At 45.8% G+C, this 24,000-nt stretch overlaps 1 protein-coding gene across 1 annotated transcript in view; it reads left to right on the top strand.

Annotated features, from left to right (window-relative positions):
- The first annotated feature begins 1,542 nt into the window (after positions 1-1,542).
- The window catches only part of LOC143277535 (retinoic acid receptor RXR-alpha-B-like), a 23,657-nt gene continuing 1,199 nt past the window's right edge, over positions 1,543-24,000 (top strand). Inside the window, exons 1-8 of the mRNA XM_076582415.1 lie at positions 1,543-1,677; positions 6,031-6,228; positions 8,067-8,264; positions 12,349-12,586; positions 17,092-17,271; positions 19,766-19,858; positions 21,484-21,568; positions 22,847-23,034. Coding sequence (XP_076438530.1) covers positions 1,663-1,677; positions 6,031-6,228; positions 8,067-8,264; positions 12,349-12,586; positions 17,092-17,271; positions 19,766-19,858; positions 21,484-21,568; positions 22,847-23,034 — 1,195 coding nt within the window. The 5' untranslated portion in view covers positions 1,543-1,662. The remainder of the gene's footprint in view (positions 1,678-6,030; positions 6,229-8,066; positions 8,265-12,348; positions 12,587-17,091; positions 17,272-19,765; positions 19,859-21,483; positions 21,569-22,846; positions 23,035-24,000) is intronic.

The following is a 24,000-nucleotide window of genomic DNA, read 5'->3' as shown; positions in this document are numbered from 1 at the left end:
GCCTCCTTGAGCTACTGAAAACTGAAAAACTAATCAGACATACATGTACTCCTATAGTTCTCTCCCTTTCCACTCTGATGACTGATAAAAATTTTTTTAATGGAAGAGCCTGTATAGTTTCAGTTAAGACAACCCAAGCTGCGTTTATGACCCTGTCGTATAGTTTCAGTTAAGACAACCAAAGCTGCGTTTATGAGCCTGTATAGTTTCAGTTAAGACAACCCAAGCTGCGTCGTTTGTGAGCCTCAGTGAATAGTTTCAGTTAATTAAGTCAACCCAAGCTGCGCTTTTGAGCCTGTCATATAGTTTCAGTTAAGACAGCCCAAGCCAGTGCGTTAATGAGCCTGTAGAGATTCAGTTAATTAAGACAACCCAAGCTGCGTTTATATACGCCTGAGTCTGTATAGTTTCACTGAGTTAAGACAACCCAAGCTATGTTGGTTCACGCATACACTAGTTCAGTGGGGATACGATATGACATGTCCTCGCATCACCTTAATTTGCATCAGTGTAAAAGATTCATGCAACCACAATTATGTCGTTGTTTAAAAAACAAACAAACAACAAAAAACAAAAACAAAAACAAAAAAAATCCCCAAAAATCTGATTGTACAGTATAAATGCTTTGCTACACTTTGACTTTGTAGATTTTGATTTTTTGTCAAGTCATGGAACAGATCGATCCAGGCAAAACTGGTCAGTGGCCTAAAATCGTATTATATTATCAGTTGTGCTTTAATGTTAATATGTACACTCAGTGTGCCCCGGGTAGAACATCAACTCGTCTGGTACTTTCGACTGAAACTAAATTAATTACATCTTTCGCTATGACTTTTAATCCGTCACTTTTTTCCTTCTTAATTGTATAACGTGTTCACCCCTCGATTGCCGACCACTGCTAATTTTGTGACGTTTTATCTGTGACTTTTAATTTTACTGATTTTTCCTGTGACATTTCTTTCCTACAATAGTGACAGTACAATGCAGAACATACAGTATAGTACAATACAGTATGGGGAGATATATAAGCGATAAAGAGCGAGACAATGATTCTTGTACTGTTGTCGTTGGTTTGAGTTTATAGACGAAAGAGAAGCGGAGCGAAACCACTTGTTGTCAATGATCAAAACAGTGGATCGAAACCGAGTGAAAGAAGACCCACGAACGCACAGTGTGGTCAGGTAACGAAGATTCTTATGATTTTTTTATGTCTTAAGTTTTTTTTCTTACCGAATGGGTCATTTGATTAAAAAACAACAACAACCCCAAAATCTATTATATTCACGGCATGATAGCTAGTTCTTAAAGAGAGAGAGAGAGAGAGAGAGTATAAACAAAATCGTTTATTTGTATTACTGTATCGTGTGGAGTGTGAGTTTGACGTCAAGGGGATTACTTTTTGATACTTCTGAGACCCTTAGTACGCCTTTTGGAACAAAGTACGTCGACATTTCCACTTATTCTTACTTTGTTGTAACTGGGTTTTGCACGACACGCTTCGCTTTTGATCTTTATTTGACTTCGCGGCAAGAGAGCTGTGAGCAGACGAAGAAGCCATTTGCTGTGTCGTTTACAAACACAAGCCGTTTGAAACAGGCTTGGAAGTTGTCAGTTGGTCATACCTTCATTTCTTTGTAGGTCCATTGCTTGATCAGATATTAGATGGAGCACCCAGAGGTGTGTAGTTCACGATTCGTTTTCGGAATGTATAATATTTTTTCATGCTTATAATGCAGTGACGCACTCCAAACAGTGACAAAAAACAACTTTCAAAACCCATGGTTATAGGAAAAATACGGTGTTTTTTTTTACGTTTCTAACACTTGACAGAAGAACAAGCAGTGTTCAGAAAAGAATTTTGTTATCATTTATTGTGCTTGTTTTGTGATCAGTGCAATAGCAGTACAGCACACTTACAATAACAAATTTTGCGTTCACCACTCCCAAAAATTTGGTATTGTCAGTGGTTTGCTGTCGACAGCAAGTTGAGTGCATCATGTACAGTACACCTACTGTTATGGTCTGGTCTTTTTCCATTACACGACCAACATCAATCTGATGAAAAATCTGTGTTGGTGAATTCTGATATTTTAATGTTTTCATAATCCACAGAACGCTGACAGTTCTTTCTTCTTCAGTTTTGAGGGCCCCCAATCAAACTTGATTATTCTGGCACCTATAACTGGGGGGTTCGTAGCAGATAAATCTGGGTAGTGGACTAATTCATTTCAGTTCCGCTTCAAGTCCGTAAAGTCGTGATGATGATGAGGATGGTATGGGGGGGTTGGGAGGGGGGGTGGGGGGGGGGATAGTGGATGAAACAGTGAGGGGGTGGGATTTGGGGGAGGGGAGGGGAATTGGTCTAGTCTGATGTTTTGGAGACCCTTGACATGAATGTGTCCAGTGTTGTGGCCTCCACTGTTCCTTGTTGGAGATTGTTCCAGTCTTTGATGGTTCTAGGTAGAAAAGCTGCAGCTCTGTACTGGGCCCTTGATGTGATCTTCTTCTTCTTCTTCTGCGTTCACTCGTATGCACATGAGTAGGCTTTTACGTGTATGACCGTTTTTACCCCACCATGTAGGCAGCCATACTCCGTTTTCGGGGGTGTGCATGCTAGGTATGTTCTTGTTTCCATAACCCACCGAATGCTGACATGGATTACAGGATCTTTAACGTGCGTATTTGATCTTCTGCTTGCATATACACACGGAGGGGGTTCAGGCACTAGCAGGTCTGCACATATGTTGACCTGGAAGATCGTAAAAATCTCCACCCTTTACCCACCAGGCGCCGTCAGCGTGATTTGAACCCGGGACCCTCAGATTGACAGTCCAACGCTTTAACCACTCGGCTATTGTGCCCGTCTCTTGATGTGATCAACTGGAATTGTCTGTCATGGCCACGACGACTACGGCCAGGTAGGGGGACAAGTTTTTCTTTCAGGCTGGGACAGTGGGCAAGGCCTTGGTGCACTCTGAACAGCATGCAGAGTCTTGCAACTTGCCACCTTTTCTCCAATGAGGGCCATCCCAGTGTGTCCAGCATGCTGTTTACACTTGAGGTGTTCCTGTACCTGTTTAGGACGAAGCGTGCAGCTCGCCTTTGGACAGGTTCTATTTTTGTTACATTCTTATCTGTATGAGGGTCCCAGACGGATGATGCGTACTCCAGATGGGGACAGTTGACATGGATTACAGTGCTATTTGATTTTCAGCATACCTGTATGTACACAAAGGGGGTTCAAGCACTAGCAGGTCTGCTTATATGCTGACCTTGTAGATTGGAAAAAAATCTTTACACTGAATGACTGATTTACTCACAAGGTGTTCCATAACGGGTCATTAAACTTAGAGCACTTGGGCAAGAATCCAATGTGCTCATTCAAACTTAAAAGAATCAAACCATTCTGCATGGTATGATGAGCTCTGATTGTGATAATGATACTCAATTTCTAGAAATTACTGAGCTTATATATATATATATATATATATATCATAATCCTTTTATTACTCGCATCATTTTGGTTGCCACATTCCCATTTGTCACTATTTGTTTCTTTTCTGTGGTTCGGGGTTTGTTTTTGCTTCATTTTAAAAGGAATGGTGTGTCAAGAGGTAGGCAGGTGGGTAGCTGATTAAAAAAAGTAAACTTAGCAGAAACTGCGAACTTAGCAACCAAGACATTATATTCCTTTTTATCTTGTTTTTTTTAAATATTTTTTTAATGTATGCTTATAGTTGACTTCATCAGGTTTTTGCGCCTTATACATATTATTATTATTAGTAGTAGTTCTTTTTTTTATGCATTTATCTATTATTTATTCAACTTTTTTTTTTTTTTTTTCTTAAGGGCTGACTAAGCGTGTTGGGTTACGCTGCTGGTCAGGCATCTGCTTGGCAGATGTGTAGCGTATATGGATTTGTCCGAATGCAGTGACGCCTCCTTGAGTTACTGAAACTGAAACTGAAACTGTTTAGCCTCTTTTTGGCCATTGTATTCTGTTTGTGGAAGGTTTTGTGAAGTTAAAATACAGCAGTGTCCTAGTCAGTGGTGTGTATGTGGAGTGATGGCCTAGAGGTAACGCGTCCGCCTAGGAAGCGAGAGAGAATCTGAGCGCGCTGGTTCGAATCATGGCTCAGCTGCCAATATTTTCTCCCCCTCCACTAGACCTTGAGTGGTGGTCTGGACGCTAGACATTCGGATGAGACGATAAACCGAGGTCCCGTGTGCAGCATGCACTTAGCGCACGGCAAGAAAAAGGTTGTTCCTTGCAAAATTCTGTAGAAAAATCCACTTCGATAGGTAAAAAACAAATAAAACTGCACGCAGGAAAAAATACAAAAAAATGGGTGGCGCTGTAGTATAGTGACACGCTCTCCCTGGGGAGAGCAGCCCGAATTTCACACAGAGAAATCTGTTGTGATAAAAAGAAATACAAATACAAATACAAGAGTTAGTTCAGCAATGCGCTGAGGCCCTTCATCAGTGATGAACAGTTCCTGACTTTTGCCAGACCTTTGCATGAGGAGGAATGTGGCAGAACAGTTGAGACACTCTTCTGCCAGTGCAGAGAATCCGTCAGGGTCTTGGTTCGAATCCTGCGCTCGCCGTTTCTCACAAGCTTGACTGGAAAATCACACTGAGCGTCTAGTCCTTTGGATGAGATGATAAACCGAGGTCCCACATGCAACAGGTACTTGGCGCGCTGAAAAAGAACCCATGGCAATGAGAGTTTTGTCCTCTGGTAAAAATCTGTAGAAAAAAATCCACTCTGTAATATTAATAGTAATAGGTACACAAATGTATGCATGTACTCAAGGCCTGACTAAACGCCTTGGGTTGTGCTGCTGGTTAGACATCTGTATAACAGATGTGTACACAGCATATGGATATGTCCAAATGCGGTGATGCCTTCTGGAGAAACTGAAACTGCCAGTGTGTAGTCAGTCCTTTATTTATTTGTGTAAGCTTATCTATTATTTATTCACCTTTTTTTTTCTCCCCCTCAAGGCCTGACTAAGCGCGTTGGGTTACGCTGCTGGTCAGGCATCTGCTTGGCAGATGTGGTGTAGCGTATATGGATTTGTCCGAACGCAGTGACGCCTCCTTGAGCTGCTGAAACTGAAACTGAAACTTACAGGTCAGGGTGTCGGTCCACATTCTTTTATTCAGACTTCTTACTCTTGGGATGGCATTTCTTTTGATCAGCAGAATCAGTGACAGCAGTGACAAGTACACAAAAAAGCAGAAACTGTACAAGTGTTTGAAAATTGTATAAATTTCATGCCTGAAGATGGTTCTTATGAATGAAAAAAAATATCTGCTTTGCAAATTGGGCGTTCAGCTTCTGTCATCGATAGATAACTCTTTGAAGATTATCCAGTTCTTCTGTAAGCCAGTGTAATGGTATGATCATAATTATATATATATATATACTAAATTTTGAATACAGTGATAGTAATGATGTTTTATGCTGACTGTAATTTGCAACAGACTGAAAATCTAAGACAATAAACAAAGGAATTGAGATAAAATTGATCTAATTTTACCCCCACCCCCACCCCCACCTCTACCACAATAAAAAGTAAGAAAAATCTGTCTGTCTGTCTGTTTCTCTTTCTCTCATATGTGTGTGTGTGTGTGTGTGTGTGTGTGTGTGTGTGTGTGTGTGTGTGTGCGTGCAATTTTTGTTTATATGTCTGTATCTATCTATATCTATATATGTTAACTCACTCAGTACTGCCAGTCCTCTCTTCTCCTCTATACAGACCCCTCGGATGTCCAGTGGGTGTCTGAATGACCCAACCTTTAGCTTCCGTCGTCAGAATTGTGGTATTCTTTGTCAACATTCACCTCTTCAGTATAAGAGCCTTCCGCTTGCAATATTTTGATGATGGTAACTGGGGTGAAACACTGTTAACGTCGTCTCTTTCGCCGTTCGTATGGAAAGAGTTAATATTTATTTAAAAAAAAAAAAAAATGATGGTGATGACACTAGAAATGTAGCTAATACCAGAACTGAACTCACAGGCCACAGAGATCGACTCGTTCAGTCAGGAGACAGTGGAGACGGTGACGATGGAGGGCGGCACCTTCGGAGACGCCCAGCACCAGCTGCGACTGGAGGGAGACAACAACATCGTCATCGTCATGCAGGGAAACTCCGGCACCGCCGACATGCAGACTGTTAGCCGTGCCACCATCTCCCACACCCAGCCTCAGGGACAGGTCTTTTACTTTTTTTCTTTGATTCTTATGTTTTGGGCCACTAGTGAAGTGTGAAGTGTATGGTCAGTGGTGTGATTGGCCACTGATGGAGTCTCCCGTCGGACCGGCAGGCTTATCTGTCAGTGTGGTGGTTCCGACATTAGCCTGGTTGCCTGACCAGCACAGGTGACTTTTTCTAGTGAAGAGGAGTTGTGATGATTGGCCACTAGTAAAGTGTGAACTGTATGGTCAGTGGCTTGATTGATTCTTACATTTTGGGCAACTAGTAAAGTGTGAACTGTATGATCAGTGGCTTGATTGATTCTTACATTTTGGGCAACTAGTAAAGTGTGAACTGTATGATCAGTGGTGTGATTGATTCTTCCATCTGGGCCTATACTAGCTATAGCAGAGTGTGAACTGTAATATCAGTGGTTTGATTGATTCTTACGTTTTTGGCCAATAACAGAGTGTGAACTGTTTGGTCAGTGGTGTGATTGATTCTTACGGTTTTACAGAAATTACATATGCAGTGCTAGGCAGCGTTTATCACACAGAAATGTGGCAGTGAAAGCCTTAAAGCCCTGATAAGTGATATATTGTTATCCTTTCTGGGGAGGGCGCCGTGGCAGAAACTCTGAAAATGTTGGGCGTTGAATTTCTGATCCAGTGTTCACCAGTGATCTAGGTTTGAGTCCCCTGTTTTCGCATGGTGTCCTGTCCTTGGGAAGGGCACCTTACTCCCGATTATCCTCACTGCTCCACCCACCTCGGTGCGAATGAGTTACCTGACTTTTGATTGGGGAAGGTTTAGAAATGAACGAACGAACGAACGAATCTTTTTAATGAGGGAAGTGGAATAAGCATGCATATGCTTTTTTACATCCAGCCCTCAGGGCAAAAAGAAATGATATCAAAATGTTCACAAGATAACAGGTTATAGAAAAACATACATGAAATTCAAATACACTCAATTGCACAGTAGCATTTACAAGTACATAATCATGACACCTGCATTAATGACAATAATGTATATGAATATGGTAATGAGAGAGATAGAGTGAGTGAGTGAGAGAGAGAGAGAGGATGAATGAAGGAAGGAAGGAATAAATGAATGATAAATGAATGAATGGATCTTATTTCCGATAGCATTAGAGTAAGCAAACAATTGCTTTCTCCAGCCCTCGAAAGGGAAAAGTGCCCAAAGAAAAGGTACGAAGAAGACCCCCGAAAAATGAGTAAACGCTAACAAATTCATAGAAAAACGAGAAAAGAAACAACATTATAATAAGCATCATATTTATAAGAAACAACACGTAGAAAGGTGGAAGGAGAGGGTTGGACCCCTGCCTTTCTATGCAGAGCCCTAGACACAGTGGAGTGAGGGCCTAGAGGTAACGCGTCCGCCTAGGAAGCGAGAGAATCTGAGCGCGCTGGTTCGAATCACGGTTCAGCCGCCGATATTTTCTCCCCCTCCACTAGACCTTGAGTGGTGGTCTGGACGCTAGTCATTCGGATGAGATGATAAACCAAGGTCCCGTGTGCAGCATGCACTTAGCGCACGTAAAAGAACCCACGGCAACAAAAGGGTTGTTCCTGGCAAAATTCTGTAGAAAAATCCACATCGATAGGAAAAACAAATAAAACTGCATGCAGGAAAAAATACACAAAAAAAAAGGGTGGCGCTGTAGTGTAGCGACGCGCTCTCCCTGGGGAGAGCAGCCCGAATTTCACACAGAGAAATCTGTTGTGATAAAAAGAAATACAAATACAAATACAAGTACAAAATGCGAATCCCCTACCCTGACGGCCGTAATAGGCTGCGGGACCTTTTACCTTTGACCTTTGCCCTCTCTCAGATACTGGAGGACGGGAGCGTGGGGGTGACGATGGCCTCGGCAGACGACAGTTACGGCGCGGCGGAGGGAGGGGTGAGGGTGGTGACGGTGGACATGGACGGCAACAGCGTGACCTGGAGTTCACAGGATCAAGGTCACACGGAAGAGGTCAGGGACTCCGACAGCTGGGGGTCGGCGCAGAATGCTGGCGGCGCTGAGGTGTGTTGTGTGTTTTGTGTGTGTGTGTGTGTGTGGAGTGTGTATGTGTGGAATGTGTGTGGACATGTGCAGAGAGAGAGAAAGAGAGAGAGTGTGAGTGTGTGTGTGTGTGTGTGTGTGTGTGTGTGTATGTGGAGTGAGTGTGTGGAGAGTGTGTGTGTTGTGTGTGTGTGTTGAGTGAGTTTGTGGTGAGTGTGTTTGTGTGGAGAGAGACAGACAGAGAGAGAGAGAGAGAGAGAGAGAGTGTGTGTGTGTGTGTGAGACTTTTTGAATCTGTGTGCATTATGAGTTTGAGTGTGGTGTTTGTCTGTGTACTTGTCTGCATGTATAAACAATGGCAGGCATGCATGTCTGCACATCAGTAAGAATGCAAAATGCTCTGTGTTGCCTGTGTCCCATGGGGAACGATTTTCGCAAAGTTCAAAATTTGATGTCTACCCTTATAGGAATAAACCCTCTCTCAGCAAGCATTAACATGATTCGTAGTTAGTAATATTTCTGTTCTATACGAATTCCAAACTTTGCATTTTGGTGATTAAAAAAAAATTCCCTCTGTATTTTACATTGTTGACCCCCTGACCCCAGCTACAAAGACAAAAAAAGACAACAACAACAACAACAAAAAACAACAACAACAAAAAAACAACTCCCAAACAAACAAACAAGCAAGAAAAAAAACTGTTAACCCTATCCATGCTACCCCATTAGTAATGAATACCCGTCACTGACGTGATCAGCATGGCTGTTCGTTTCCCCTTTTCAGGGCTAAGGATCGGGTGTTCTTATATAATAATAATAATAATAATAATAATAATAATAATAATCTCCTGGCCTCATTATTTGTTAATTTCCAGTTGGAAAACCACCGAGGCAGCCATGTGTTTGTTCTGTATTGTCCATGTGTTCTGTGTGGCTTGTTCAGGATTGGAGAGGCTATGCCAGTCTTGAATAAAAGCTAATTTGTGTTTGCACATTTCTTCTGTCTTTGCTGCTGTGTGCACTTGTCAAATGATCGGTATAAGGACAGGCCCGGCGCTTCCTATTTTGAGGAAGTGTCTGGGTTTGTTCCAATGTACCTTTTATTTACCTGTGTGCTAGCTGAATCGGTAGCGTAAGCAGCACTGACTTGAAGTTATGTTCCTTGTGAATGGAGAGAGTTACCACTCTTTCTTATTTGTTAATAATAATACATAGTTTTTCTATGGCGCGATATCCAGCACCAATGCTGCTCAAAGCGCCTTACATCATCCAGTAGACTATAAACATGCCTTAAAAAAAAACATCAACAGCTATCTGACAATGGAAAACATCCAGTGTGTTCACATGAATGAAAAAGCACACTTGGGAGATGAATCAGATTATAAAAGCTATGAAGTAAATAAGGCTTAGATTAAAACAAAATGCATTTCATAGAACACACACACACACATCCACACGTACACACACACACACACACACACATATATATAGATGTCACTCTCTTACAGACACACACACACACATGCACACACACACACACACACACACATATACATATAGATGTCCCTCTCTTACAGACACACACACACACACACACACACACACACACACACACACACACACACACACACACACACACACACACATATATACATATAGATGTCCCTCCCTTACAGACACACACACACACACTCACACACAGACATACAGACACACACACGCTGACATCGAATATCCATGGAAATGGACAAGATGAAATCATGAACTGCTTGCCCGTCGAGTGGGTCCCTGGGGAGTTCTAAAAGTAAAGAAACAAAACAGAAATACACACAACAAGAGAGGCAAGGCCTTCAAGACTCACTTGTGATAAATTAAGTCCCCTAGCATTAATTACAGAGTAATTTCCCTTTTTTACTATCTGCACCAAAACGTTTGCAAAATAAATAAAACTTCCATGCTTAGCAAAAGAAGTTCCTGTTCGAACAAAAAATGATAATAATGACTCCTCTTGTTGTTGTGTCAGAATAAGAGGTCAAAGTGCCAAGTTTAGAGAATACAAAAAATATAAATATAACAGTAAATGCAGTTTGCGTATAATTAGGCTTCTTTTTAAATTTTTTTGTGCCCATCCCAGAGGTGCAATATTGTTTTAAACAAGATGACTGGAAAGAACTGAATTTTTCCTATTTTTATGCCAAATTTGGTGTCAACTGACAAAGTATTTGCAGAGAAAATGTCAATGTTAAAGTTTACCACGGACACACAGACACACGGACTCACACAGACAACCAAACACTGGGTTAAAACATAGACTCACTTTGTTTACACAAGTGAGTCAAAAAACTGCGCGTAAAAACAGAGTGAACACCATGAATCAGTGCTTTCATTGACTGCTACAAACAAAGAGTTTTTGCCCTTTGCCACTTGTGGACTCAGAAATCAAGACGATTATGACAGACTGGAAAATATATACCTACCTTTGTATACTTCAGTCATGACGGGCGCAATAGCCGAGTGGTTAAAGCGTTGGACTGTCAGTCTGAGGGTCCCGGGTTCAAATCACGGTGACGGTGCCTGGTGGGTAAAGGGTGGAGATTTTTATGATCTCCCTGGTCAACATATGTGCAGACCTGCCAGTGCCTGAACCCCCTTCGTGTGTATATGCAAGCAGAAGATCAGATACGCACGTTAAAGATCCTGTAATCCATGTCAGCGTTCCGTGGGTTATGGAAACAAGAACATACCCAGCATGCACACCCCCGAAAACGGAGTATGGCTGCCTACATGGCGGGGTAAAAACAGTCATACACGTAAAAACCCACTCGTGTGCATACGAGTGAACGCAGAAGAAGAAGAAGACGACCAAAAAAATGTGCCTGCCTTCCCTTCATAAACGTCAGTAGGAATACAGATTTGATTAGAATATGCAGCATTGAAAGTGAGTTATTATTGTTATTGTTGTTGCTATTGTTATTTTTAGTACTATTATTGCAATGTTGTTATTGTTATTATTGCATTATCATTATTATTTTTGTTAATGTTATTTATTATTAGTATTGTTGCTGTTGTGATATTATGACTATTATCACTGTTATTATCATTATTATTATTATTATTGTTAATAGTAGTAGTAGTTGTAGTATTACTTAGTTTGTTATTATCATCGTCATTATTATTATTATTATCATTATCATCATTATCATTATTATCATTAACATTATTATGACCATACTGATACTGATACTGACCATTATTATTATTATTATTATTATTATTGATATCATTATCAATAACATCATCATCATTATTGTCATCACCATCATCATTCTTAAAAATTATGCCCAACTTTTCCCATTACTATCATTAACATCATCATTGTTACCATCATCATCATTATTGATATCATCATCATCATCATTGTTACCATCATCATCATTATTGATATCATCATCATCATCATTCTTTAATGATTGAGCCCTGGCTTCTCCCTCTCCCCACAACCCACACCTACCCTACACCCCACCACAACCCGCATCCACCCCCACACCCCACACCACACCCCTACACCACCCCCACCCCCAACATTCCCACACCTCCCACAATCCCACACCCACCCACCCACCCATCACCAACAACCCCTTCCCCCATGTATCCCCCCCCCCCAACGCCACCACCCCCACATCCCCTCACACCCCACAATCCCACACCCCCACCCCACACACACCCCCACCCCCATCCCCAACACCCCTCCCCCCACATTCCCTCACACCCCACAATCCCCCCCCCACACACACACCCACTCCTACCCCCATCCCCAACACCACCACCCCCACATCCCCTCACACCCCACAATCCCACACCTCCACCCTACACACACACCCATACCCCTCCCCCCCCGACCCCCACACACACCCACCCCCATCACCACCACCCCCACATCCCCCCACACCCCACAATCCCACACCCCTACCCCACCAACACAACGCCCACACCCCCACACCCCCATCACCACCACCCCCACATCCCTCCACAATCCCACACCCATACCCCACCACCACAACGCCCCAACACACACCACAACGCCCCTACACACACCCCCACACAGGTTCTGTCCATGGACGGCAGCCTGGCGGCGTGCCTGGTGTGCGGTGACCGCGCCTCGGGGTACCACTACTCGGTGTTCTCCTGCGAGGGCTGCAAGGGCTTCTTCAAGCGCACGGTGCAGAAGAACCTGCAGTACTCCTGCAAGGACTCGGGCACCTGCGCCATCAACAAGTTCACCCGCAACTCCTGTCAGCACTGCCGCTTCAACAAGTGCCTCGGCATGGGCATGAAGAAGGAAGGTGAGGTTGGGGAGGAGGTGGTGGGGGTTTTTTGGGGTGGGGAGGAGGAGGAGGAGGAGGAGGATGGGTGTGTGTGTGTGGGTGGGGCAGGGGGAGGAGGTGTGTGTCTGTGGCTGTGTTACCGCTTCAACAATTTCCTCAGCGTGGGCATGAAGGAAGGAAGGTGAGGTGGGGGAGGAGGTGGTGGGGTTTTTTTAGGGGGGAGGAGGAGGAGGAGGAGGAGGATGGGTGTGTGTGTGTGTGGGTGGGGCAGATGGAGGGGTGGTGTCTGTGGCTGCACTGCCGCTTCAACAAGTGCCTCGGCATGGGCATGAAGAAGGAAGGTGAGCTGTTGGGGAGGAGGAGGAGGAGGAGGATGGGTGTGTGTGTGTGGGTGGGGCAGGTGGAGGGAGGGGGATGGGGGGGTCTGTGGCTGCGTTACCGTTTCAAGTTCCTCAGCGTGGGCATGAAGAAGGAAGGTGAGGTTGTTGGGGGGTGGGGTTTTTTTTTGGGGGGAGGAGGAGGAGGAGGATGGGTGTGTGTGTGTGGGTGGGGCAGGGGGAGGAGGTGTGTGTCTGTGGCTGCACTACCGCTTCAACAATTTCCTCAGCGTGGGCATGAAGGAAGGAAGGTGAGGTTGGGGAGGAGGTGGTGGGGTTTTTTTTAGGGGGGAGGAGGAGGAGGAGGATGGGTGTGTGTGTGGGGGGGTGGGGCAGGGAGAGGGGAGGGGGTGTCTGTGGCTGCACTACCGCTTCAACAAGTGCCTCGGCATGGGCATGAAGAAGGAAGGTGAGCTGTTGGGGAGGAGGAGGAGGAGGAGGATGGGTGTGTGTGTGTGGGTGGGGCAGGTGGAGGGAGGGGGATGGGGGGGTCTGTGGCTGCGTTACCGTTTCAAGTTCCTCAGCGTGGGCATGAAGAAGGAAGGTGAGGTTGTTGGGGGGTGGGGTTTTTTTGGGGGGGGAGGAGGAGGAGGAGGATGGGTGTGTGTGTGTGGGTGGGGCAGGGGGAGGAGGTGTGTGTCTGTGGCTGCACTACCGCTTCAACAATTTCCTCAGCGTGGGCATGAAGGAAGGAAGGTGAGGTTGGGGAGGAGGTGGTGGGGTTTTTTTTTAGGGGGGAGGAGGAGGAGGAGGATGGGTGTGTGTGTGGGGGGGTGGGGCAGGGAGAGGGGAGGGGGTGTCTGTGGCTGCACTACCGCTTCAACAAGTGCCTCGGCATGGGCATGAAGAAGGAAGGTGAGCTGTTGGGGAGGAGGAGGAGGAGGAGGATGGGTGTGTGTGTGTGGGTGGGGCAGGGGGAGGGGGGGTGTCTGTGGCTGCGTTACCACTTCAAGAAGTTTCTCAGCATGGGCATGAAGAAGGAAGGTGAGGTTGTTGGGGGGTGGGTTTTTTTTTGGGGGGGACGAGGATGAGGATAGTTGTGTGTGTGGGTGGGGCAGGTGGAGGGAGGGGGGTGGGGGGGTCTGTGGCTGCGTTACCGCTTCAACAAGTTCCTCAGCATGGGCATGAAGGAAGGAAGGTGAGGTTGGGGAGGGGTGGTGGGGGATTTTTGGGTGCGGAGGAGGAGGAGGAGGAGGATGTGTGTGTGAGTGTGGGTGGGGCAGGGGGAGGGGGTGTGTCTGTGTGGCTGCACTGCCGCTTCAACAAGTGCCTCGGCATGAGCATGAAGAAGGAAGGTAAGGTTGGGGAGGAGGTGGTGGGGGATTTTTGAGTTGGGGGGGAGGAGGAGGAGGAGGAGGATGGGTGTGTGTGTGTGGGTGGGGCAGGTGGAGGGAGGGGGCTGGGGGGTCTGTGGCTGTGTTACCGCTTCAACAAGTTCTCAGCGTGGGCATGAAGAAAGGAAGGTGAGGTTGGGGAGGGGGTGGTGGGGTCAGAAGTAGAAGATCAGGGGGGGGGGGAAATGAAAAAAAAAAAGGTGGAAATACAAGGTCATCCAGGATTCATGACCTGGGTGCATCCCAGGCCCATCCCCCATAGAGTCAAAGGAGTTCAGGGCTGAAACTCTTTGACTGAGGGGGGCTTCTTCTCTGAAGACCTTGTACTGTCCAGGTGCCAGTCGCATTGCTTGGTTCTAATTTTTGACAGTTACACGTGACTAAATGCCTACGTTGACTGAACTACGCCATTGGTCAGTTCCATACTGTACACAGTTTGTAGCGGGTTACGACCATATTAGTCTCTTTCGTCCGAGCAATGCAGCTGGCTCCAGCTCTCCCTAGTATTTCTTATCACTTTTGTGGCAGACACTGCTGCTTCAACAAGTGCCTCTGCATGGGCATGAAGAAGGAAGTTGAGGTGTTGGGGTGGGTGGGTGGGAGGGGGAGGAGGGGGAAGAGGGGAGGAGGGAGAGGTGTCTGTAGGACCAGAGGGCGCTGTGTGCCAGCACCGTCGCTTCAACAAGTGCCTCAGCATGGGCGTGAAGAAGGAAGGTGAGGTGTTGGGGGGTTGGGTGGGGGGGTGAGGGGGGGATAAGGCTGGGGGGTTTAGGGTGTGGGTGGTAGGGACGGAATAGATGATAATAATAATATTGGTATTTATATAGTGCTGAATCTTGTGCAGAGACAAATCAAAGCGATTTCGCACCAGTCATTCATATGCATGCATAACCCTAACACTGGAGAAACTGAAGACAAGGAAGAGGCATGGAAGGGAGGCTATTTTGGGAAGAGGTGGGTTTTAAGGCCAGACTTGAAAGAGCCGAGTGTGGAGACTTGACGAAACGAAAGACGAAGTACATTGCAAGGTCCAGAGACAGAGAAAGTACGGTGGCCAACAGTGGAGTGTTTGAATTTGGGTATGTGTAAACAGAGTGGATCTGAAGCCAATCGTTGTGAGGGATGGGGATGAGGGGGTGGGTGGGGGGAGTGCTGGGCAGGGGAGGGTGGGAGGATGTCTGTGGAATTAGACGGTGCTGTGGGAGAATTTCTTTTTTTTTTTTTTGTGGGGGTGTGGGAGGGTGGGGAGAGGGGCTCCAACCTCCTCTTTTTCCCATGTATTTTTCTCTATCTCCCCCGCCCCTCTCTCTATCCAGAGATCAGGTTGGGTTCAATAGACAATAGGTCATATGACCGGAAGAACATAAAATCAATAGGTCATTTTGAAAATCAATAGGTCAAATATCACCCGTCCCAGGCTTTTTCAAACTTTAATAATGCACAAATGAAAGGAAAATGTAATGCATTGGCCATTCTGGTCATTCATTTTTCCATTGTCGACCGGTCTGATTGTAAACTGAAAGCAGAAGTCTACTTTCAGTTTTCCCGGAACTGCACTCGGTTAATGCAAAAGTGGGAACGCCAATTCTTCTCGCCGAAGCTCGCGAAAGGCAGCGATAAAGATTAGTTTCGGATTTCGTTTCGTCATGGATCCGTATTTTAATAAACCAGTTTATAGTCATTTCCTGTAGGAGCAGACAACAAAGCGATCGCGATTGTTAAAGAGAGAGAGAGAGAGAGATGGTTACTTTGGTTGACCGACTGGTCATAAAAACAATGTCATGTGACCTGGCAACTTGAAAAACAATAGGTCATTTCAAAATTAAATGCGTCAATGACCGATGACCGATGTCGAACCTGATCCCTGCTATCTCTCTCTCTGTCTCTGTCTCTCTATCAGTGTTTTGTATTTACCAATTCATAAGAAAGGAAACCCTGATAATGTTGATAATTACAGGGGGTTATCATTGCTAAGCATTTTATCTAAATGTTATACATTGATACTGAACGCACGATTAAACTTGTGGTTAGAAAATAGCAAACTGATAACGGAAAACCAGGCAGGATTCAGGAAGAAACACTCTACAGTTGATCACATTTTCAGTCTCAATGCAATTGTCCAGAAATATTTGAGTAAGAAAGGTAGAAAAATGTATGTTGCATTTGTAGATTTTAAGAAAGCATTTGATTCTGTCAGACATAACAAACTTATAGAATGTGTTAGAAGCCAGGGGGTTAAGGGTAAGTTTCTACAGCTTTATCAGCAATGTACAAATCCTTACTGTCATGTGTCAGAGTAAACTGTGGGATGTCTGAGTTCTTTGAGTGTCCGATTGGTGTGAGACAGGGGGGTGTATTAAGTCCTCCTTTGTTTTCAGTGTTCATCAGTCAGCTGGCTAATGAGATGGAGGAAAGAGGAAGGCACTGCTTCCGCCTGTTACCAGACATCGTAGAAATATTAATTCTACTTTTTGCAGATGATGTTGTTTTGCTTTCAGAAACACCAGGGGGCTTACAAAATCATTTGAATGTTTTGAAGTCTTGTTGTGATAGTATGCAGCTAAGTGTTAATACTGAAAAAGACAAAATTGATGGTGTTTAGGTTGTGTGTCAAAGCCAGTCTGAATGAGACTTCCTAACATTTTTATATTTTCATCATGTTTTGTTACCATCGGATAAGCACCCTTGATAACTGTACCTGGGTCTGTGTGTGTGTGTGCGTGTGTGTGTGTGTGTGTGTGTTTGTGTTTGTGTGTGTGTGTGTGTGTGAATGTTTGTGTGTGTGTGTGCGTGTGTGCGCACGTGTCGTCAGCCGTGCGAGAGGACCGGTCGCCGGGGGGCAAGCACCGCCACAAGCGCCAGCGGACGGACGACCTGATCACCATGACGACAGGCGACCTCCTGGGCGGCCTGTCGGAGAACCAGGCGTTTCAGGACCCCCTGGTGGACAGACTGGTGGCTGCCCAGCCTGACCGTGTGCCCAAGGCTGATGGTGGGTGGGTGTGTGTGTGTGGGGAGGGGGACCTGGGGGGTGGGGTGGGGGGGGGGGGGGTTTGGAAGGGTGTGGGGAGAGGGGTTGTAGATGGCAGTTGGTGTGTTGGGTGGGGTGGGGGTATGGGGGGGGGGCGGTTGTGGGTTTGGGAGGGTGTGTGTGGGAGGGGTGGGGGTGTGAGATGGTGTGTGTGTGTGAGGGGGGGGGGTGTTTGTTGTTGTGTGTTTGTGTGGGGGTGTTTGTGGGTGTGGTGAGGGGGTGGTGGGGAGGTGAGGGGGTTGTGTGGGAGCGGGTTGTTGATGGCAGTTGGTGTGTGTGTGTGTGTGTATGTAGGGGGTTGTGGGTTGTGGGGGGGAGATGGTGTGGGGGTGCGGAGGGAATGGGGGAAGTTTGTGTGGGGATGTTTGTGGGTGTAGAGGTGTAGGAGGGTGGGTGGGGGTTGTGGGTGGTAGTTGGTGTGTGTGTGTGTGTGTGTGTGTGCATGTGTGTGTGTGTGAGTGTAGGGGTATGGAAGGGTTAGGGTGGGTGAGAGTTGGTGTGTTGGGGCTCTGGGTGGGTGTGGGTTTAGGGTGGGTGTGAGGGTTTGGTGTGGGCGGGGTTTATGAGTGTGTTAGGGCGTGTGTATAGGGTCGTGGGTGTGTGTGTGGGGTGTGGTGTGGGTGTGCGTGGGTTTGGGCAGGTGTGTGCGTGAGGGATGTGGGTGTGGGTGTGAGTGAGTGTGTGTGTGTGTTTGTGTGTGATAGTGGAAGGTGTGTGGGGTTGTGTGTATTTGTGTTTGTTCGTGTGTCAAAAACAAGTTCTCACTTTCTTCATTGGAGTGTGTGTTTGTGTGTGTGTGTAGGTGTGTGTGTGTGTGTTTGAGAAACAAGACTGCAGAGAAAAGAAGGACACTTACATCGTTTCAGTTGTTTTAACTCTCTCCATACGAACGGCGAAAGAGACGACGTTAACAGCGTTTCACCCCAATTACCACTATCAAAATATTGCAAGCGGAAGGCTCTTATATTGAAGAGGTGAATGTTGACAAAGATACCACAATTCTGACGACGGAAGCTAAAGGTTGGGTCATTCAGACACCCACTGGACATCCGAGGGGTCTGTGTAGAGGAGAAGAGAGGACTGGCCATACTGAGTGAGTTAATAAAATGTCCTTTCATCATCAGAGAGGATCCTTTGGAAAATAAAAAAAACATACCCACCTGTGCCCCCCCGCCCCCCTAACAAATGCTGACACATCAAAATTCCAGAATATCTTGAGTGTGACACTCACAGGTTCTGTGTGCCCCATGTTGGGACTGGTTCATTTTAGTCAGTTTGAAAAATACACAGACAAACATTTGATTTACACAACTCTTCTTCTTCTGCGTTCACTCGTATGCACACGAGTGGGCTTTTACGTGTATGACCGTTTTTACCCCACCATGTAGGCAACCATACTCCGTTTTCGGGGGTGTGTATGCTGGGTATGTTCTTGTTTCCATAACCCACTGAACGCTGACATGGATCACAGGATCTTTAACGTGCGTATTTGATCTTATGCTTGCGTATACACACGAAGGGGGTTCAGGCACTGGCAGGTCTGCACATATGTTGACCTGGGAGATCGTAAAAATCTCCACCCTTTACTCACCAGGCGCCGTCACCGTGATTCGAACCCGGGACCACCAGATTGAAAGTCCAACGCTTTAACCATTCGGCTACTGCGCCTGTCTCAAACATCAAACATAGGTCGTCAGGAGGCCACACACCTGAGGAGACCCTGCACTGCTGCTGAGTCACTTTGGTGGTGTTCAGTAGTGCCTGTTCTGGTTTAACGTACTTAGGACAGCCACATACTAAGCCTCTGTACTGACGACAATAATGGCTTAGTCGAGGAGCCAGAGTGAGTGTCTCCCTCAGAGTGGAGACCGCCACCACGTCCCTCCAAAAACAGTCCCCCATGATCGCGGAGCTAGAGTGAGTGTTACCCCCCTAGAGTGAAGACCACCTCCACATCCTTCCAACAACGGTCCCCAATGAATCTGCCGACTCGGAAAACCTTGACAGGACTTAAACCCCGGCAGACAAGTGATGTTGACAAGTTGTGGGACGGGCGCAATAGCCGAGTGGTTAAAGCGTTGGACTGTCAATCTGAGGGTCCCGGGTTCGAATCACGGTGACGGCGCCTGGTGGGTAAAGGGTGGAGATTTTTACGATCTCCCAGGTCAACATATGTGCAGACCTGCTAGTGCCTGAACCCCCTTCGTGTGTATATGCAAGCAGAAGATCAGATACGCACGTTAAAGATCCTGTTAACCATGTCAGCGTTCGGTGGGTTATGGAAACAAGAACATACCCAGCATGCACACCCCCGAAAACTGAGCATTGCTGCCTACATGGTGGGGTAAAACGGTCATACATGTAAAAGCCCACTCGTGTGCAAACGAGTGAACGCAGAAGAAGAAGAAGAAGAAGAAGAAGAAAAGTTGTGGGGTTGTTGTGTGTTTTTTGACAGGATCCTGCGGGTCGCTGATCAGCATCAACGGACTGATGCAGTACGGCTACATGGAACTCAAATTCATCATCCAGTGGGCCAAGAAAGTGCCAGGTGAGCTGGGGGGAGGGGCGAGGGGCATTGGAGGGTAGGGGGCGGGGGTGGGGGGAGTGGATAGAGAGAGAGAGAGAGGGAGAGAAGGAGGGAGGGGGTGGTAGGGAAGGGATGAGTACCAGGGGTAGGGGGTGGGTGAGAAGGAAGGGGGTGTTAAGTAAGGGGTGACAGTGACAGTGCTTTGTTACGGAGACACGAAAATACCCAGCATGCATGAACCACGACAAGAGTCATCGGCAAGTCGATGTTGGTCGTGTAACGGAAAGAAGAAGAAGAAGAAGGGGCCTAGTCAGGCCGTGAGTGTACAAACCCAGGTAGAAGTCAGGGCTGAAGGTTTCATAGCCTTTTAGGGCATCAGGGGCAGTGAATTCATATCCACTCTGTGTGTCAAGAGCTCGGCACAGAAAGGAAGGAAGGCGGGGGCCTAGTCCAGTCCTTCTGCTGTTTCATAACTCACTCCGGATGACGGGCCACGGTCAAGGCCATGTTGTTCACGATTGTTTCGGAGGAAAGGAGCCTGATCGGGACTATAGAAATATTTTGAATATTTGGAGTGGCATCTGACGGGCGCAATAGCCGAGTGGTTAAAGCGTTGGACTGTCAATCTGAGAGTCCCGGGTTCGAATCACAGTGACGGCGCCTGGTGGGTAAAGGGTGGAGATTTTTACGATCTCCCAGGTCAACATATGTGCAGACCTGCTGTTGTCTGAACCCCCTTCGTGTGTAAACGCATGCAGAAGATCAAATACGTACGTTAAAGATCCTGTGATCCATGTCAGCGTTCGGTGGGTTATGGAAACAAGAACATACCCAGCATGCACACCCCCGAAAACGGAGTATGGCTGCCTGCATGGCAGGGGTAAAAACGGTTATACACGTAAAAGCCCACTTGTGTGCATACGAGTGAACATGGGAGTTGCAGCCCACGAATGCAGAAGAAGAAGAAGTATAACGACGTGACAAGCTAAGAATATCTCAACTGACCTGTCCACTCTTCACTGCGACCATGCATGCAGACTGGTATGGCAGCAGGGTATTATTTTCCAGGTGACTGGTTGGCGTGAACAGTGCATGTCAGCAATGGCGTCTGACCCAGTTTCTTCTCGGTCACAAGACAGACAACAGAATTACCAGAAGGGGCCCTGTTGGGGATATATAACGTTTCTGAATTCAATCTGTTTTTCAAACTCTTTGCGCTTTCCTGGATTTGTTTTGCAAGTCAACAGTGTGTGTGTGTGTGTGTGTGTGTGTGTGTGTGTGAGATATTTCAAATGTGTGAATGGGTGTGTTTTCATGTGTGTGTATGGTATTTCAAATGTGTGTGCGTGTGTGCTTGGTGTATATGTGTGTATGTTATTTCAGATGTGTGGGTGTGGGTGTGATATTTCAAATGGATGTGCATGTGTGTGTATACATGTGTGTGTGTATGTGTGTGTATGATATTTCAAATGTGTGTGTATACATGTGTGTGAGTATGTGTGTGTACGATGTTTAAAATGTGTGCATGTGTGTGTGTGTGTATATGTGTGTGTATGATATTTCATATGTGTGTGTGTGTGTGTGTATGTGTGATATTGTAAATGCATGTTTGTGTACCCATGTGTGTGTGTGTGTGTGTGTGACAGGTTTCCAGGAGCTTGAGGTTCCGGACCAGATGGCGCTGCTCAAGTCGTCCTTCATGGAGCTGAATGTGTTCCGGCTGGCTTTCAGGTGATGGCTGTAGCTTTTTTTCTTTTTTTTTTTTCCCTTTTCGTTCTTTTTTTTTTGTTTTATCTGCTGTCTGTCACGTTATAAAGTGTGTACATTGTAAAGAGTGTACCATGTTTCAGGTCCCAAGTGTGTACCCTGTTTCAGGTCGATGGGGCTGGACAACACGATAAAGTGTGTACATTGTAAAGTGTGTACCATGTTTCAGGTCCAAGTGTGTACCCTGTTTCAGGCCGATGGGGCTGGACAACATGATAAAGTGTGTACATTGTAAAGTGTGTACCATGTTTCAGGTCCAAGTGTGTACCCTGTTTCAGGTCGATGGGGCTGGACAACACGATAAAGTTTGTACATTGTAAAGTGTGTACCATGTTTCAGGTCCAAGTGTGTACCCTGTTTCAGGCCGATGGGGCTGGACAACATGATAAAGTGTGTACATTGTAAAGTGTGTACCATGTTTCAGGTCCAAGTGTGTACCCTGTTTCAGGTCGATGGGGCTGGACAACGCGATAAAGTGTGTACATTGTAAAGTGTGTACCATGTTTCAGGTCCAAGTGTGTACCCTGTTTCAGGTCGATGGGGCTGGACAACGCGATAAAGTGTGTACATTGTAAAGTGTGTACCATGTTTCAGGTCGATGGGGCTGGAGAACGCAATAAAGTGTGTACATTGTAAAGTGTGTACATTGTAAAGTGTGTACCCTGTTTCAGGTCGATGGGGCTGGACAACATGATAAAGTGTGTACCCTGTTTCAGGTCGATGGGGCTGGACAACGCGATAAAGTGTGTACATTGAAAAGTGTGTACCATGTTTCAGGTCTTAAGTTTGTACCCTTGTTTTCAGGTCGATGGGGCTGGACAACATGATAAAGTGTGTACATTGAAAAGTGTGTACCATGTTTCAGGTCTTAAGTTTGTACCCTTGTTTTCAGGTCGATGGGGCTGGACAACATGATAAAGTGTGTACATTGAAAAGTGTGTACCATGTTTCAGGTCTTAAGTTTGTACCCTTGTTTTCAGGTCGATGGGGCTGGACAACATGATAAAGTGTGTACATTGAAAAGTGTGTACCATGTTTCAGGTCTTAAGTTTGTACCCTTGTTTTCAGGTCGATGGGGCTGGACAACATGATAAAGTGTGTACATTGTAAAGCGTGTACCATGTTTCAGGTCCCAAGTGTGTACCCTGTTTCAGGTCGATGGGGCTGGACAACACGATAAAGTGTGTACATTGAAAAGTGTGTACCATGTTTCAGGTCTTAAGTTTGTACCCTTGTTTTCAGGTCGATGGGGCTGGACAACATGATAAAGTTTGCGGACCAGGTGGTGATCCCAGTGGACGAGGTGCAGACGATGGGTTGGGGCAAGGAGCTGGTCAGTGCCACCCTGGACCTGGCTCACAAGCTGGTCGAGCTCAACCTGGACCTCACCGAGTTCTGCATCCTCAACGCCATCGTGCTGACTTACCCTGGTCGGTGGTTGTGTTTGTGTTGTTGTGTTGTGATGTGTTGCGTTGTGTTGATTTGTGTTGTGTTGTTGTGATGTGTTGCGTTGTGTTGATTTGTGTTGTGTTGTTGTGATGTGTTGATTTGTGTTGTGATGTGTTGGTTTGTGTTGTGTTGTGATGTATTGTGATGTGTTGGTTTGTGTTGTGTTGTTGTGATGTGTTGCGTTGTCTTGATTTGTGTTGTTGTGTTGTGTTGATTTGTGTTGTGATGTGTTGTGTTGATTTGTGTTGCGATGTGTTGGTTTGTGTTGTGTTGTGTTGTATTTGTGATGTTGTGGTGTGTTGGTTTGTGTTGTGTTGTTATGATGTGTTGCGTTGTCTTGATTTGTGTTGTTGTGATGTGTTGCATTGTGTTGTGTTGTTGTGATGTGTTGCGTTGTCTTGATTTGTGGTGTTGTGATGTGTTGATTTCTGTTGTGTGTGATGTATTGTGATGTGCTGATTTGTGTTGTGATGTGTTGTGTTGATTTGTGTTGTGTTGTGATATGTTGTGATGTCTTGCTTTGTGTTGTGTTGTTGTGATGTGTTGTGTTGTCGTGATTTGTGTTGTGTTGTTGTGATGTGTTGCATTGTGTTGATTTGTGTTGTTGTGATTTGTGTCGTGTTGTTGTGGTGAGTTGTGATGTGTTGCGTTGTGTTGATTTGTGTTGTGTTGTCGTGATTTGTGTCGTGTTGTTGTGATGTGTTGTGGTGTGTTGCGTTGTGTTGATTTGTGTTTTTGTGATGTGTTGATTTGTGTTTTGTTGTTGTTATGTGTTGTGATGTCTTGCTTTGTGTTGATTTGTGTGTTGTGTTGTGATTGTGTTGTGTTGTTGTGATGTGTTCTGATGTGTTGCGTTGTGTTGTTATTATGTGTTGTGATGTGTTGCGTTGTGTTGATTTGTGTGTGATGTGTTGATTTGTGTTGTGTTGTTGTGATGTGTTGCATTG

This window comes from Babylonia areolata, chromosome 34, assembly GCF_041734735.1.
Source record: "Babylonia areolata isolate BAREFJ2019XMU chromosome 34, ASM4173473v1, whole genome shotgun sequence".
Taxonomy (NCBI): domain Eukaryota; kingdom Metazoa; phylum Mollusca; class Gastropoda; order Neogastropoda; family Buccinidae; genus Babylonia; species Babylonia areolata.
The sequence above is the reverse complement of the archived record's forward strand: the minus strand, read 5'-3'. Positions and strand labels throughout refer to the sequence as shown.